This window comes from Pleurodeles waltl, chromosome 3_1 (assembly GCF_031143425.1).
Source record: "Pleurodeles waltl isolate 20211129_DDA chromosome 3_1, aPleWal1.hap1.20221129, whole genome shotgun sequence".
NCBI lineage: Eukaryota > Metazoa > Chordata > Amphibia > Caudata > Salamandridae > Pleurodeles > Pleurodeles waltl.
In genome coordinates, this window is record NC_090440.1 from 733,245,460 (window position 1) to 733,262,735 (window position 17,276).

The 17,276-nt window shown below is 42.5% G+C and overlaps 1 protein-coding gene across 5 annotated transcripts in view; it reads right to left on the reverse strand.

Moving 5' to 3' along the window:
• IMMP1L (inner mitochondrial membrane peptidase subunit 1) overlaps nt 1-17,276 on the reverse strand; it is a 272,369-nt gene that overhangs the window by 60,211 nt on the left and 194,882 nt on the right. For all 5 annotated transcript variants that reach the window (XM_069223483.1, XM_069223484.1, XM_069223480.1 and 2 more), the window contains one exon: nt 3,158-3,268. In XM_069223483.1, the coding sequence (XP_069079584.1) occupies nt 3,158-3,268 (111 nt within the window). The remainder of the gene's footprint in view (nt 1-3,157; nt 3,269-17,276) is intronic.

Below are 17,276 nucleotides of genomic sequence, written 5' to 3' on the forward strand. Positions count from 1 at the left end.
CCCTTCTTTATAACCCTAGGTACCAGGGGTACCATTTACTAGGGACTTACAGAGGTTGTTAAAGGTTTTGCCAATTGAGGAAACAACTGCTCAGTTTTGGGAAAGAGCTCTGGCACTGGGGACCTGGTTAGCAGGAACCCAGCACACTTTCAGTCGAAATCACATCATTTACCAGGCAAAAAGTGGGAAGTAACCATGTCAAAAAGAGGCACTTTCCTAGCCCGCTCTCAGCCACCCACTCTCTCCACACCCCAGCTTTAACCTTGAGTCTTCTTTTTAACTTTCATTGCCACATAATACATCTCTTCCTTCGCCCTCTGGCGCAAATGAATGCTTATCATCTACACAGACTGTCTCCTCATCTGCTTCCTACCACCCTACATTCTCTGAGAAGAGAAATCAAGAAAAGATTCTGGCAACAAAGGCGCCACTATGGTTCTCATGTTAAAATACAGTACTCTGATTTATAAATTGACTGTTGAGAGAATAACAGAAGTTGTCACCAACTGCACTGTATGGCATTTGATCCGTGTACCAAATCGCCTCTCCAGTGCTGAGGGTCGCCAGTTTTGTGTTGAGCGTTATATGACCAGACATCTTTTCTTGTGGGTATGCATGGTACTCATGAACCTTGTGATCTTACAGTTCGGTACACAGAGATGTTTGAATGAATATGGCCAGAACCACTAATCTCAACAAAATACAGGACGAATAAGCCTATGTCATTTCCTGCAGGCGAATGGGCAAGGCGGAAATCCCAGAGAAGGCGCTGTGTTTCTTTACTGTTGTAATGACGCCAGAGTACCATGTCAAATACCCTTTTGCCCATTTGCACCTGACAAGATTTACATTTAAAAAACATTTTGAGATGTAATTAGAAAACGTTACTGTTTGGAGTTCGGTTGCATTTATTAGTTTGTTGCTGAAATGTGAAAGTAATGCTTGTCTTGGCATATTAGAAGCACAGCAAATGGCGCCACATCTAAAGGAATTTGCAGGAAGCAATATTGTATGTAGGCCTGCTGATAAAATATCATCAAATTACTACAGATTATCACAATTTAATATTAGTATTTCCTTCACTTGGATGGTTTATCCAACCTTAGTAATACTTTCCATAGGAGTTCCCCGTGACATTCGCAAATACTGACTTCATCATTTTGCGGCAGAAAGTTGTCCAAAGATCTGATTATTGGATTGCTAAATATTTTCAGGAACGTTATTCACAAGAAGGTCTATGGAAGATCCAGTGGCGTAACAAAGGCCCTCGCGCTCCAGAGGCCCCCTTAAGCACAATACACAGTGAACAGGCAGCAGGCCCCTGCCTGGGTCCAGGTGGGATGAGATCCCCTAAAGGGACTTTGCAGGGGAGGGGGCCTTAAGTTGCACTGGGAAGATCAAGACATTGAAACCGCTGGAAATGTGACTGAGCAGGTTATTTGCTATTAATAAGTAATAATATAATTACTTGTAGTCCTTAAAGAAGAAAGATATTTTTGTTAAAATTACATTTTAAAAGTTGAACGCTATTTCAGGCACTGGGATATGATGTATGTCTAGCTAAAAAGCCGTTCATTTTTTCATCAATACAGGCACTCACTTCATTAACTCGTTTTCAAATTTAGCCAGCCTTCCACATAACACACACTTTCACCAATCTATCAAGTGTAATTTTCACTTCTAAAACAGCCAGACCTACTGGCTTTGCTGAAGCTTATTTTCCTGAGGAAAGTGTTTCTTTCCCATAAGAAGTAAATCGTTTCAGGTTCTGCCGTTGCTCCCTTTACACCACAGCTTGGTTTGATTGTAACAAACAGAGCCTGTGCCTCGCTGGACTAAGTATTAATGCGTCCCTTTATTCGGACTCCTTAAGCCCTAGTTATTACTAATTTCCTACATGCTCTCGTGCAACGCTGAGTTTCATTAAGTACTGAAACTCACAAGCGACTGACGTCGCCCCACCTAAGCATTCCTCGTATTAATATGGGAGCACAGAAAGTAGGGGATGGCTTTCAGAACTGTTAAAGTAGACAACTCTGGAGAGAGGTTATTTTAAACTGATGGGCCAGGGAACAGAAGTTTATTAATATCAGATGACAAATAGAAACTTGGGTCATATGAATTAAACTGTGATTTCTTTTTGTGGCATCTAATTACGTAAAGGGTGTCTAATTGTTGAATGTTTCCCTAATAATATGTATAAGCCTATGGTATTAATTAATGTTTTTAACAAATTTGAGATTATACAATGTATTGTCTTGCATTCAAAGATAGTAAGTTTTATAAAAGTAAAAACAAAAAGAACACTTTTTCTATGTTGTGGTGCCTGGCACACTGCCATTCACATGCAGGGCATGTAATTAAAGAATCGCTGGTACATACGTAGAAAAAGAGGTGATTGGAGGAAGTATAATCCCTATATCTCTCTTTCAAATAGTTTGCACACAAACTTGGAATAGCAGATTTTTGGGGTCGAAATAAACCACAAAAACGTTTTGAGTTTGACACATCTCAAACAACCCCAACATTGGGATAGTTGCTTTGTTTTGGTTTAGCGGATACAGAACGATTCGTTGTTAAATTGGTCATATCTTCACATATCCTGCTATTTTGTCTGAAATTTCCGAGGTTAAACACTGAGTGTCCCTCAGTGGAAAACTTTATAGTAACAACGTCTAGCTTTAACCCGATTGTCGAGCGAAACCCTAAAGAAAAACAATATGCAGTGGGGTAAACATGCGGTTAAGGTTTTCCTGAGCTTTACTTTTCAAGGACATGTAATGGATAGTAACATCCGACATAGCTGATCAGTATATTACCAATTACATTTTAATATTTCTAAACTCCATACCAAAAGTGTGTTGTTCCTGCCGATAACTATTTATTTCCGATTTAAGGAAAATCCTGCGGTGTAAGTTTATTTACACAAAATCGTAAAATGAATACAAGTTAAATTTATAACAATTGATACTAGTTTTCATTCGTATGAAATAATACAACACCCTATATTTGCGAAAATGCTTAGCCATTCCACTACTCTAAAAATCATATCCTAATTCACTATTTCATATCTGCTTCTGATACTAGCAGTTTAGATACTTAGTCAAGTAATTGCTGACTCACACCAACACATATAATCCTCTAGATGTTATCTTACCTTGAGACAAATGCGTCCCCGTATCAGCGCATATGGAACTGGGCCGTAAGTGCGAGAATCTGTAGAGTTCATAAGATTGTCACCTTCTAACCAGACATGTCCTTTCGGTACCTCAAGGGGAAGATAACATGTATAGAACAGCTTTTCAGGTTTTTAGAAAAAAACATCAGTTTTGCGCATTATACATCTTCCATCTGCAATAATACAGAACAGTCTAGGTAAACTAAATATTTCAAACAATCTGATTATTACTTGCTCCAAAATCGGCAGTTTCTAATAGGAATATCTCAACTCCAGATCGTCGAGGTTGCAGTAGTGTGACAGGGTCGTTAATTTAATAGACTTCAAAAGAGGTCATTAGGATGTTGACTGGAAGTCTGCCCTCCTGTCACAGTCACCACATGAACGGGGACCCACACACTCGTCAACATCCTGAGGCCAGTACCAAGGCTAGACCTGTTAGAAGGCTCGTGATGGACAAAATGGTAATTGACTGTGGCATCAATTACGATTAATCTCATCATTTTATCGGAGTGGGCTTGTCAACATTCTAATTAAGATCACAGTTCCTTCCACATTCAAATAGAGTCCACAACACATTATACTGAAATAATGACTACCACCAACCAGAATCACTCTTTATAATTAAACAAAAAGTAACAACAAGCATTGGCAAACCAATACGTCTCGCTATTTTTAAACAAGCAACGACATTTACATTTTCATTCACTTCAAAAGCCAAAGCAATCACTGTTCTGGTGCAGGTATTTGTATCTTTGACTGTTCCCTAAAAGGGAAGTTCCTGTCCCCAGAAATCAGTTCACAGTGTGGGGAGGATGGGTGGGTCAGTAAGGAATCTGCAAGTAGAATATGTCTCTACCAGATATATCGTTACCAAAGGTAAGTGACTTATACATCTGATAGAGGCTTCTAGTTGCAGATTCCTTACCTTAGAATAGATACCTGAGCAATATCATCCCCGGTGGTGGGCTGCAAACTAATATCACACCAAAAAGTCCTGCAGGATCGAACGGACAGAGTAGCCATCTCTGACGACCTGACTGTTCAGGCAGTAATGCTTAGTGAATGTATGCAAAGACGCCTACATTGCCGTCTGGCAGATATCCAGGACAAGAACTACGTGTGCTAGCACTGTAGTAGCAGAAGTTGCTCTGGTGGAATGAGTGTGCATACCCTCAAAGGGGTGCTTTTTCACCGAAGCGTAGCACATCTTGATGCAGAGGACTACCCATAGCGAGATGGTCCTCTTCTGCACTGCCCTTCCTTTCTTCGCACCCACATAACCCACAAAGAGTTGGTCGTCCAATTGGAAATCTTTGCCACGATTTAGGTAGAACGCCAACGGTCTTTTTGGGGCAAGGTAGTTAATGAGAGGGATGTGGGGGTGCGTAAAAGTAGGCAAGGTGATTGATTGGCCTACATGAAAAGGTGTCACCACTTTGGGAAGGAATGAAGCCCTGGTACGAAGCACCACCTTGTCAGGATGTACTGCTAGGAATGGTGGCTTCGAAGAGAAAGCCTGGAGCTCACTCACTCTGCGACCAGGGGTGATGGCAATCAAGAAGGCAGTTTTAAGGGTTAAGAGCTGTAGAGGACAGTTGTGGAGCGGCTCAAAAGGAGCACACGAAGTATGTGAGGACCGAGTTAAAATCCCACTGGGACATTATGAACGGGATAGGAGGAAACATATGTGTGAGTCCTTTGAGAAACCTCCCAACAGTGGGAGATTTGAACAGAGAAGGTTGGTCTGGTAGCCTTAAAAAAAGGCATAGATGGCAGACAAATATCCCTTGAGGGTGCCCAGAGCAGAGCCCTGATGGGCAAGAGAGAGAAAATAAAGAGGAGAACCTCTAAGAGAGGTGCAGAGGGAATCAACAGACGTTTTGATATCTTCTATTACAAATTTCTTCCAAGGACAGGCGTATACCGATTTGGTGGAGGGACGCCTGGCGGCTGAGATAACATTACAGACTTCGGGCGGAAAGTCGGAAGCCTTCAACTGCCGCTGCTCAATCTCCACGCAAGGAGGCAGAGACTGAACAGGTTCGATTGAATGACCGTCCCCTGCTGCTGCAACAGAAGATACTCCAGAAGTGGCAGTCTGATTGGAGGATCGATGGCCATGTTTAATAGCTCGGGATACCAGCCTCTTCATGCCCAGTCGGCAGCCACCAACATTGTTTGGGCCGGGTCTTGCCTGATCTTCTTGAGAACTGTGGCAGAAGTGGTATTGGCGGAAAGGCGTACAGGAGGCCTGAGCTCCACTCGTGATGAAAAGTGTTGCTGAGCGAGTGTCGACTTGGAAACTTTAGCATGCAAAACAGTTGACATTGCATGTTCTCTGCGGAGGCAAACAGATCTAACCAAGGCTCTCCCCACTGCTGAAAGAGACCTTGCACCACCTCTGGATGGAGACGCCATTCGTGATCGGTTATGCACCGCCAGCTGAGTTAGTCTCCTCTGACGTTCAGAGAACCTGCCAGATGCTGAACCACCAGTGTAATTCCCTGGTGTTCCAGTCATGTCCAGAGGTGAAGAGCCTCTTGACAAAGGCTCCACGACCCCACTCTGCCCTGCATGCTGCAGTACCATATGGTGGTGGTGCTGTCGGTGAACACCTGCACCACTTTCCCTTTGAGAGGGAGAAGGAATGCATTTAATGCAAGTCGGATCGCCCGGAGCTCCAAAAGGTTGATGTGGAGCCCAGACTCCGCCGGAGACCAGAGGCCTCTGATCTCTGCCTCTCCCATGTGGCTGCCCCATCCCAGGAGTGACGTATTTGTTACTACTGTGAGATCTGGTTGGGGAAGGGGGAGAGATCTGCCGTTGACCCAATCTTGATTTGACAACCACCACTGCAGTTCCCTCAGTGATCTGGACCATGTCGGAGAGCTTCCTCTGATGCTGCGCCCACTGGAACTTCAGGTCCCACTGCAGAGCCCGCATATCCCATCTGGCTTGTTGGACCAGCTGGATACAGGAGGCCATGAGGCCCATCAGCCTCAGAGTCATTCTTACCAAAATCCAAGATAGAGGCATGAAACATCAGGATCATAGCCCAGACTCGCTTTTCGGGAGGATAAGCCCGAAACCTCACCGTGTCCAGAACAGTTCCAATGAAAGGAGCATTTGAGAGGGAGCCAGGTGTGACTTTGGCACGCTTATAGTGAATCCCAGCGAATGCAAGAGGTTCGCCGTAGTCTGGAGGTGGGGGATGACTCTCTGGGGTGTGTCCGCCTTCAACAACCAGTCGCCGAGCTAGGGGAAGACTGGAACCCCTAACCTGAGCAGATGAGCTGCAACCACTACCATTACTTTTGTGAACACCCAAAGGGGCGCTGGTAAGGCCAAAGAGGAGCACGGTGAACTGAAAGTACTCATGACCTACTACAAATTGCAAGTAACATCTGTGGGCCAGCAGGACGGGAGTGTGGAAATAGGCGTCCTGCAAGACCAATGCTATCATCCAGTCTCCAGGGCAGAAAGGATCTGAGCTAGGGTTTGCATCTTGACCTTCTACTTCTTGAGGAAAAGATTGAGGGACCGGAGATCTAGGATAGGGTGAAGGCCCTTGTCCTTTTTGGGCACCAGGAAGTTGCGGGAATAACAACCACGGCCTACTTCTCGGTTAGGGACCCACTCTATGGTTCCCTTGGCCAAGAGAGCCTTAACCACCTTGCAGAAGTGCCATATGATCCTCCGGTACATGATCTATGATGGTGGCATGGCTGGAGAAGAAGTCTTGAAGGAGAGGGAGTAGCTCCTTCGGACAATTTATAACACCCACCTGTCCATGGTAATGGATTCCCAGTAGGGCAGGTGAAGGTGAATCCTGCCACTAACTGGTCCCCGATGTTCCGACGGACTAGGAAGGCTTGGAGGCAGAGGAGGGAGGTGGGGCAATGGCATTTAAATGTCAATACCAGCACTTATGACAGTCTACCACATGGGTGGGGCTGTTTGTCTAAGAGAGAGACAAGCACAACAACAGTTGGTTATTAATTCAATATACCATAAAATTGCTATTACCTGCCTTTCAAGCCATTCCGACAACTTGGGGGGCCTGAAATAGTCTGAATTGTCACACTCGTAGGGTTTCATAGCTATTATTTGTGTTGATTGTGTCAAAGGTGGCGCTGACAAGAGCAACAGGCTAGTGCAAGCTGTAGTGGCCTCCTGACGAGGACCCCAGCACTTATATTTTCAAAAATTAAGCACTGAATAGGTGGGTTATAATGAGAGCTTAGGTAAGCAGGTGTGGACAATACAGTAAGCTAGCTATTGTTGGTATTTTAGGTTAGGTATGGAAGATATGGTAGGGGAGTTATAGTAAGTAAGGTAAAGTAAGCTGAGTATGGTGTGCTTCATTGGCAGATGTGATAGGTTAAGAATAGCAGACAGCTATATTAGATCGGGTATGATACAAAGATATGAAAGGTTAGGCATAGTCAGTACAATTGAAAGGTACAGTAGATTAGTTATGGTACAGGATGTGGCACATGGCAGGGCATAACTGTTTTTGTCAGATATTTAAAAGTGTATTAAATAAAATTCTAACCTTCTTCCTTACAAATTATAGCTTTGTTAATAAGAAACAAAAGCACATACTTTAAAAAAAAAATAATGCATGTGTTATGTTATAGGGTGGTTTACATGCATTATTCCTTAATAATTATCCTAACATTATTGACCATAATTATGAGAATGACGGTTTACAAAGAGTGTATTTCCTCAACAGATTGCATTAACAGACTCATGCAGAAACCTCAAATAGTATTTCGAAATAAAGAAAAGATAAAGTTTGCCTTAGTTGTCTGACAACACAGAATAATATTGTTTAAAACATACACAGAATATTGTTGCATTGTAGGACTTTTGACGAAGGGTCAATTCAACATGTAGTCATGACAGCAAAATAAAGTAAGCGAATCAGCCTAAGTTATTGGCAAGACCCTCATGCAAAAATTGGGGGGGTGGAGGGCGGGAGCTGCCATTACAGAGGGTCTGGTGGCACAGCAGTATCACACTAACTCCAAGATAGCAGCCCCTTGGGTTAAGCAGAGACAACTCTCGCACAGGCTGTGGGAGTTTCTGGGAAAGACCCTCCTGTGTTTAAAAGGCATTGATGAGATCTGGCAAGGACACTTCTGGCTGCCCTTCCACAGATGCCCCCAAGATCCCAGGCAGAACCGCAAAGCTTATGCTGAGGGTTGGTTCTTGTGATTTTGCTGCTTCTCATCATCTGCTTGCTTGCTATTTTGCTTGTGTGTGGTGCGTTTTGGCATGCAACAAAAAGGTCTGCAATAGACTAGAGGAAGATGCAAGTTCAAACAGAATGGTTCATTCTGCTGGGTACCATGGCATCCAGAGTGCAAGTCCTTCAGAAAGGCCAAGGACAGGATCCAGTGTTAATTAAGCCCCCCAGTTGACTTACGGGCTATGGGTCCTTACTTAAATTCCTATTCCAATACCCAGGTCACAAAGCAGTTGTATTTTGGTTTTTGCTTAGGTTTCATAATTTCAGAAAAAAATGTGCAGTGGGGGCACATCAGGTAGGAATCAACGAGGTGACTAGGTGTAAGACAGAGAAGGAGAAAAGTCTGGGTAGGGTTGCACGTCATTTTGTTGATTTCTCTTTCTTGGGTTTCATTTGTTCCCGGCTAGGCATAATACCAAAGAAAGAACCTGAGGAGTAGTACCTTATCCATAGCCTCTGTGCCCTAAGAGGCCAATTTGTTATTGAAGCTATTGATCCAGCATTATTTTAGGTAAAATATACTTCCCTTGATCAGGCTCCTGCTGTGCTCCAGTCCCTGAAGTCAGGGGCTCTTATGGCGTGTTTTTATGTTCCTACCGGTACACTCTGATGAATTTTATCTGCTGTTTTTTCAATGTGACGGCCAATTTGGCTGGGCAAGGTGTATGCCGATCGGCTGTTAGGTCTACTATGTGTATTCTGAGAAATTCAGCACTTTTAAGAATGGGTATTCAAGGAGGAGGCAGGTTCCCTTTGTCTTCTACATTAGTTTGATGACTTTCCGTCTTTGGGTCCACGAAATTCAGCTCAATGCAGTAGGCCTTTTGCCTAATTTGTTCACCTGCTTGGTCATTTTAGTGTCCCACTAACAGCTGAGAAGACCTGTGGCCATGCCACATCCTTAATTTCTCTGGGGATTAAAATTGACATGACTGCAAGGATTTGTATTCTTTTTGGCAACAGAAGGGCATCTTTTAGATTCAATTTCAGTGTATTTAGAAACATAGAATATTACGTTGCACCAGCTTGAGGCAGTAGTTGGCCAGGTACATTTTGTGTTATGCGTCACTCTCATGGGCCGCCCTTTTTCCAGATCTATCATGCAGATGACATTTGGTCTCATATGTAACCATCATAGGACCATATTGTCGATAGAGTTAAAAGCGGACCCGAGGATCTAGTCTGCTTTTTCGCAAGAGTTCAATGGTTTAGTTGTACGTCCATTTTTCCTGAGCAATTGCTGATGCTGTTACTTTCCTTCTAAAGCATTAAGGTAGATCCACAGCATATTCAAGGAGTCCCGTTTCTGTTTTGACCTTTTTTAGCAGGAGCACGTTTTCTCATTCTCTTTTCTTATCAAGAAGGCTTTGAAGGTCTGGAAAAGTTTGGAGGAAATTAAGCAGTATGCTAGATGTCTAGCTTATGTGGGAAAAATGCATGTAGAGATGGATGCTCTTGCAAGGGTGTGCTAATCTCACTTTAAAGTATTTATTTTTCAGGGCTGTTCAAGCCCTCGTGATTTCACAATTGGATTATGGTAACTCCCTATACCTGGGCTCGCCAAAGTATGTCATAAAAAAACTGCAGGTACTGCAAAATGCAGCTGCAAGAATGTTACTGAAAACACCGAGATCAAAATCAGTGAAAGAGGCCTTAAGGACACTGCACTGGCTGCCTATTGAGTCTAGAATTAAATTCAAAACACTATGCCTGGTACACTAAATCCTTAATTCAAAGGACCCTCAGAAGCTGAGAGGTCTGGTATTGCCGGATCTCCCATCCAGACCCCTGAGAACTTCACAGGGTTCCCTACTGAACATCCTAAGTATATGGAGCGCCAGGTGGGGAGGTAGATCATTTACCTATCTGGCACCCAAAATTATGGAATGGATTGCCCCATGAGTTAAGGCACTTTGAAGAGGAACCCAGGTTTAGGAAGTTGCTTAAAGTTTGGCTCTTACCACAATAATCCTGATTTACTAAATTGGTAATTCTAACCCAACATTGTACTGATGCTCTGCATACTCCACGCATTCTCTCACCTAGTGCTGGGAAGCCTTAGGGTAGCCATGCAATGTACAAATGCATGAACATAAACATATTCTAGTGATGCAGATGTATTTCTCGGCCTTTATATCAGTGTATTGAACTCAAACGTTGACACGACGATGTCTGCTCTGGGGAAGCCCCAGGTAAATAAAAAAATAACACGTCTTTCCACCTACAATAGTTGGACACTTATAAGCTCCCATATTTAACAAGACTCATATGCAGGCAGTTTTCCACTTGCAATATGCTCATAACTTACCCCTGTCAAAGTGAGGAGAGTAAATGCATATTCATAAAATGGATAGGGAGAAATTACTCCCAAAATAGACATGCAAATTCGGAAACAGGCTTCTATATGAAGAAAACCATTTTCTTCAGGGGAAAAACACAAAAAGTATCAATTTGCAAAACTAGATTTACTTCATATTTCTACATCCATGATGCCAATTCACAGGAGTACGTCTGAAATTCCCATAAAATTGAGAGATTAACTTCTTACGTAGGTGTAAGCTCAGAATACTAAATTTCAGACTTAACTGTGGTCTTTGGATGAAGCACTCCTAAGCAAGTCCTAAGTTATTGAGAATAATACACCGGCGAGGTGACAATCCAGACCTGTATTGCACCTGATTTAACTGTATCTGAAACTTCCTGGCTATCATATATCATACTGTAATTCCCCCCTACATGTGTCAAGTGATACTACGGCAGAAGTGGTACTAGATGAGAGATATTAGACCTTGCACACTTGGATTAACCCTGGTCTCACAATTGTATGCCTTATTGCATCCCATACTCTTGATATTTATTTGTAGGGAACTGTTAGTCATTCGTCCACACCTGTTTTCGTATTGCATATCTGAAAATAGTTATAATAAGCCTTTCAAAACATTGTTACCAACTCTTTAAAGTATACATAGAGTTCGTTTTGACTCCATCCAGAGGGTTATTTCATTCTCACGCCATGTGACAGGCCATAATCATTTCGCAGACTAAGAAGTGCTTGCACTGTGTTTGCATTGTAATGCACAAGAGACAATTTTCTTTATGAAAAGCCCACTCAATCACGCTTTGTCATTTTCAACTCTTCATATTTTTTATGCATTATATGCAGAAAGAAATCCTTGTTCCTACTTTCTTTTCCAGTATTATCAAATCCAATTGGTATGACGTTAATGTGCTACACACATGCAAAGAATATTTGCGAATGCCTCTGTTTGCTTCTATCAGCTTATTAAAGCCAGAGTTGGTGACTTTGCCAATGCTTATTTGACCTTTGCATTCGTTTTATTTTTTCCATGTTCATGGCGGATTGTAGGTCTTTGCTAAATACAGATTTAACTGTCCGTTGTGAGAACTCTTGTCATCAATAAATCAAAATTTAAATTTAAATAAGTATATGGAGAGAGTGGACTTTGGATTAGCCATTTTTAGCTTTTGGCTTTCATGTGTTTGTTATGGTAGCGGCTTGAAACCGCAGACGGCCCAGAGCTAGGCATTTAGTGATTAGGTTAGGCAAGGGTATCAAGTAGTGAGTCATAGATATTCAAGTCCTTTTCCTGAAAGAAAATACCCAACTCGTTACACCTAGCAACTGTGGGCAGTGGAAGGACCTTGCCTGGATAAATTGTAATAAGTAGTTTAACAACCTCAAATAATTCCCTAGGGGAATTGGAGGCCTGACTAATTTGTTCCTCAAAATAAATTGCCTGTGCTTTTTTAAATTTCTTTATGGTAGTACCTGATCACAGACTTGTAGTCATTTTTTAGTTGTGGTTGGTATGATTTCCTCCACTTCCTCTCTCATTTCTTACAGCGCACATACAATCCATTCCTCCCATCATTTATAGGCTTCATCAGGATTATCCCCTACTGACGGTAGCGTAGCTTTGAAGGCCACCATCCAATCCTTTATGAAGAGTTAACCCCATCTGCGTCCTAATCCTGAACAATGGTTAGTGACTTCTCTTACTGACGATTTCTCAATAGTGAATGGGATAAAATGGTGATCAGTCCACGGGAGTGGCAGTATTGTATTTATCTGAATCTTTGGATCATTATTGAAAATGGGATCCAAAAGATTACCTTTCTCATGTGTGGGAGCACCTATTTTTTGAGTAACTGTCTCGGTTCCAGGTCCTGCATTAATCTTGCTGTCACCTGGTTATTGTTCTCCTCTAGATGCATGGTAAAAGCACCTAAAACAATGAAGGAGCTTTTCCTCATCACCCACGTGGCTGATACTTCTGGTAGTGCATCCATAAATTTGATACTGGATCCAGGTGGTCTACAGATTAGAACCCCTGCAAAAGTTTAAGTAGGGGATAGTGAAATGGCAAACTGAAAGTTTCCACATTCTGGAATTATTAAAGGGGAGGTTATGTAACTGAATTTATCTTTCAGAATGATCGATATTCCACTCCCTTTTTTATATTTTCAATCATGCCTACGAATATAATAGCCAGGCGGTAAAGCCATCTGTATATCTGGACCTGCGCTCTTATTTTACCATGCTTTGGTGAGAAACAAAACATCTAATTGTTCCTCTTCCAAGAAGTCTGATTTATTTCTGTTTTGTGACCTGAAATGGACCTGCAATTAACTAGTCCCATCTTCCAAAGTTCTTTGTCCATCATTGAGCACCCAACTCCCTTGTCGGATTTATCCTGTATAATACAGGTATAACTGCAAGCGTGGCATTGCATATCACCATGGCCAATGCTCATGAGAGTACATGACTGAGTTGTATATGTTGGCCAGTGGCAGAAGTTGTTGGGACGTATATCTTACTGGGCGGGTGATCGACTGGCCAGAATTCCTGGCCCTCAGTCCAGTTGGTGTGCGGACAGGCGCAGGCGAACTTGCCTTAAGTGCACCTTTGGCGCATCCGCGTCCCAGCTACCATTAAATGCATTGGGATTCTAACCTCTAGAGGGCCGACGGCTCTATGGTTGCCCTTTCTCCTACCTTTGTGACCAGTTCAAAGTAAGTTTGGCAGATTCAATCACAAAAGCGACACAAATGTTAAAATTCCAAAAATGCTTAAAACTGCACAACAAAGACAGAGAAAAATGCTCTGCGGTGCAGCGCTCTCATACTCATTTAAACAGAAACAATTGAACCTACATTTGAAGATGAAAAGTGCAGCTAAAATTGTCACAGAGGACGGCTGCAGTGATCTAAAATGTATTCTGAACTGCAGTGCCACACTCTCACCTGTAGCACAGTAACTAAGACAACTATAAGCGCCGGTGGAGGAAGTGGACGTGCCACGTGCAGCAGTGGGCCACGCACTCCTACCAATAGTCTTGACCCTCTGCACTCAGTTCAACCTAATGGGGTAGGAATCAGAGTCTTGCAATGCCTTTGAAAATAACTCTTGGAGAGCACGTTGCCGGATACACAATAGGGATATGTGTATGATCTGTAAATAAATAAAAAGATATTGGTTGCACTGGCACCCCCATAACACTAAAGAGCCATCACAAGCACAAACAAGTCACTTCCACACTTTCAGAAGAAATTCTTAAATGTTTAAAGGATACAACTGAAAAACAAGGCAAGGGTGTGTTCTTATGCACCATTTTAACAAAACATTGGTAACCGGAAAACATCTATGAACTGCTTCAAGCACAGCATGCCACCCGTTGAAATCCAAGCTGCACAGTGACAATTTCACCCTCGCTACGCCGACCACCTATATGTCCGTTTTACCCAATTAGGTAATTTACAGGTAGTTCATGACAGAAAAGAATACCCTCCCCAATGCGGATGCCTCTTTGCCAATTTGTGATGATCTATTTCTACCATCATTTTTCATTGGTGCTTAACACAATGCTACGTGCAAAGCCAAGCAGTATGCTTATGAGTTACTGATAAGAAACACTTAAGTAGCAGTCTGTTCCTAGGTAGAATGCGCTATTTAAAAAATGAAAATTAGCACTTTGTGGGAAACACATATCCTAAGGGAAAAGGAGACAGGAATTGCATTAACCAACACATTTTAATCCAGTTCGTTCAAGTAAACTAATTGGAGTTCAAACAGTGCAACTAAAAGCCCTTTAGAATAACCCAGAAAACAAAAGGTTACAAGGTTAGGTGATTCCATAACTATGCAAATTAGCGCCATAGAGAATACTCCTAATACCACTGTTACAGTGACAGCTTTTAAGAGCCGTCTCACTGAAATCAATTCTGAACTCAACGAGACAAAGGAGTTCTTAACTCAACAAAAGATCACTAAACTTCAGAAGGACATTGTTAAGTTCAGCAGAGAGAAAGTCTACCCTTATATTAAAGATGACTATAATGTAGATACTCAGTCACGTTCATCGGACAAATCTACCTCTTCTTACAAAAAGCCACGAAATTATAGTAGTGGATCCTCGTCCGACGGGCGGAGCACCAATGAGAATCCACCTCAACCTTTCTTCAATTATCCTCCTTATCCTGTTAATCATCCAATGCCTTGGCAATCACCATACCCATTCTTCCAACCTCGCCCGATGATGCCATTTGTGCCTTTTTTAGGCCGAGGCCGGGGCAGAGGCAGAAGGAGAGGAAGAGGCAGACATGTGCAGTGGTCCAGAGAGGAACCACAAATGATAACCAGGAGTCAAGTAAAAAAAAAAACCCGGTGAGCACTTAGTCATTAACTTGTCCACGAGACAACTCATGGAGGATGAATCTAATGTCCTTAACAGAGGCCTTGGCTTTGTTCCTGCCCCTGAGGAAGACTTATTCCGTCTGCATATTGAACTTGCCCAGTTTTTCCGGAAAATTCAGCTCCAATTTTTTTTCAAGGATAAACCAGTTGAACCACAGTCAGTTGACTCGGGTTTAAAAAAAACATTGTTTTTTGTTCCACCTTCAGCAACTATGCCCAGCGAAGTCCTAACCCTTGAAAAGGCAGTGTTAGCCGATGTGAATCAATTACGTCCAAAACATCCCTACATCAACATACCCGCAAAAGAGAAGAGGGCCTTGCAATCTTTAGCATCTGACCACAATATAGTCATCAAACAGGCTGATAAAGGTGGCGCTATTGTGATCATGAATACAGACGACTATAGATGTGAATGCTTGCGCCTCTTAAGTGACTCCACCTATTAAGTCAAGATAACCAGTGATCCTACTGGGAGACTGCAGACTCGGATTAGATGTCTTATTGAAGAAGCCAGAAATAACTTGTGGATTTCCTCTAAGGAGGCTGAATTTCTTGACACGGTTCATCCCCGGACTCCGTATTTTTATTGCTTACCCAAGATTCACAAAGGAAAACTAACCCCCCACCCCGGGCGTCCAATAGTGCTGGGTATAGGCTTCCTAGAACCACTATCGATCTTTTGTGATAATTTTTTACAGCCATTAGTGAGAGGCTCCTCTACTTATTTACAGGACACTAAAGCTGTCCTTAATTTTATCGAATCCATCAACTGTACTAGGGATGTACAACGTATTATTACCTTGGATGTAGAAGCGTTATATACTAACATTCCTCAAGAGGCTACTCTGTAAGTTGTGGAATCGGCTCTTTATGAAGACCCTACCCCTTCATCTACCCCTATTACTTTCATCATGCAATGGGCATCACTCGCCTTGACAGAAAATGTCTTTCAATTTGAGGACCAATTTTTTCCATCAGATTAGAGGGACATCCATGGGTAGCACATTCGCACCGAGTTTAGCCTGCCTGTATATGTATGATTTTGAAAAAAAGCATATTCTGCCATCAACAAATCCTTTTCAGAACTACATAAAATTATGGCGGCGCTATATTGATGATATCCTGATCATATGGCATGGCCCATTGGTAACTGCAGACCAATTTACCACTTGGATCAACACTCTTGACCCTTGTTTGAAATTTACTGCCACCGTTTCTTCCACTCACTTGCCTTTTTTTAGACCTCATGATCACTATTAACAATGGTAAACTGTTCACAACTACGTATCAAAAACCAACAGACCACAACAGCCTCCTTTTATATGAGAGTCACCATCCGAAGTCTCTACGAGATAATTTACCCGTTGGTCAATTCCTATGGCTAAGACGCAATTGCAGTTCATCAAGAGAATTCGATTGACAGGCCAATGTACTTCAAGAAAAACTTTATGAACGTCATTATCCTACAAAAATTGTCAGCCTAGTCCGCAAGAGAGCAAGGAACAACAATACGGATGGCTTGTTGGCAACTACTGAAATAGGGTCCTCAGACCAGACTAATTTGTGTTTCCACATACACTCCCTTGTCCAACAACATCAGGAAATTGATTAATAAAATATAGTCAAAACTAGTGAGTGGGGGCACTGAAGTTCCAAGACCACTATTTGCATTTAAACGTACTGCCAATATCATGGATATTGTGGTCCATACTCATCCACGACTCATTCATGACACCTCTAGTCAAAAGATGTTGTGGAACCTTCCCCCAGTTGAAGGACATCACCCCTGCAGCCATTGCAACGTTTGCTCACTTACCAGACATCTAACGACACTCGACTTAGACCCTATCGGAAATTGGCGACTCAAAAAGCATACAAATTGCAACACCAAGAATTACATTTACATGATTACGTGCCCTTGTGGTTTGCGCTACATTGGTATGACAACAAGACCTGTCAAAATACGTATTAATGAACATCGAAGTAACATTAGAGGCAGTCGGGTCACCACAAAACTTTGTGCGCATTTTTTAGATACCCCACATACTCCTGATGACCTATGGTGGGTGATTCTAGCAGCACCGAGAGTTCGACCTAATGACCCGTGTTCTCTCTTTAGGATCGAA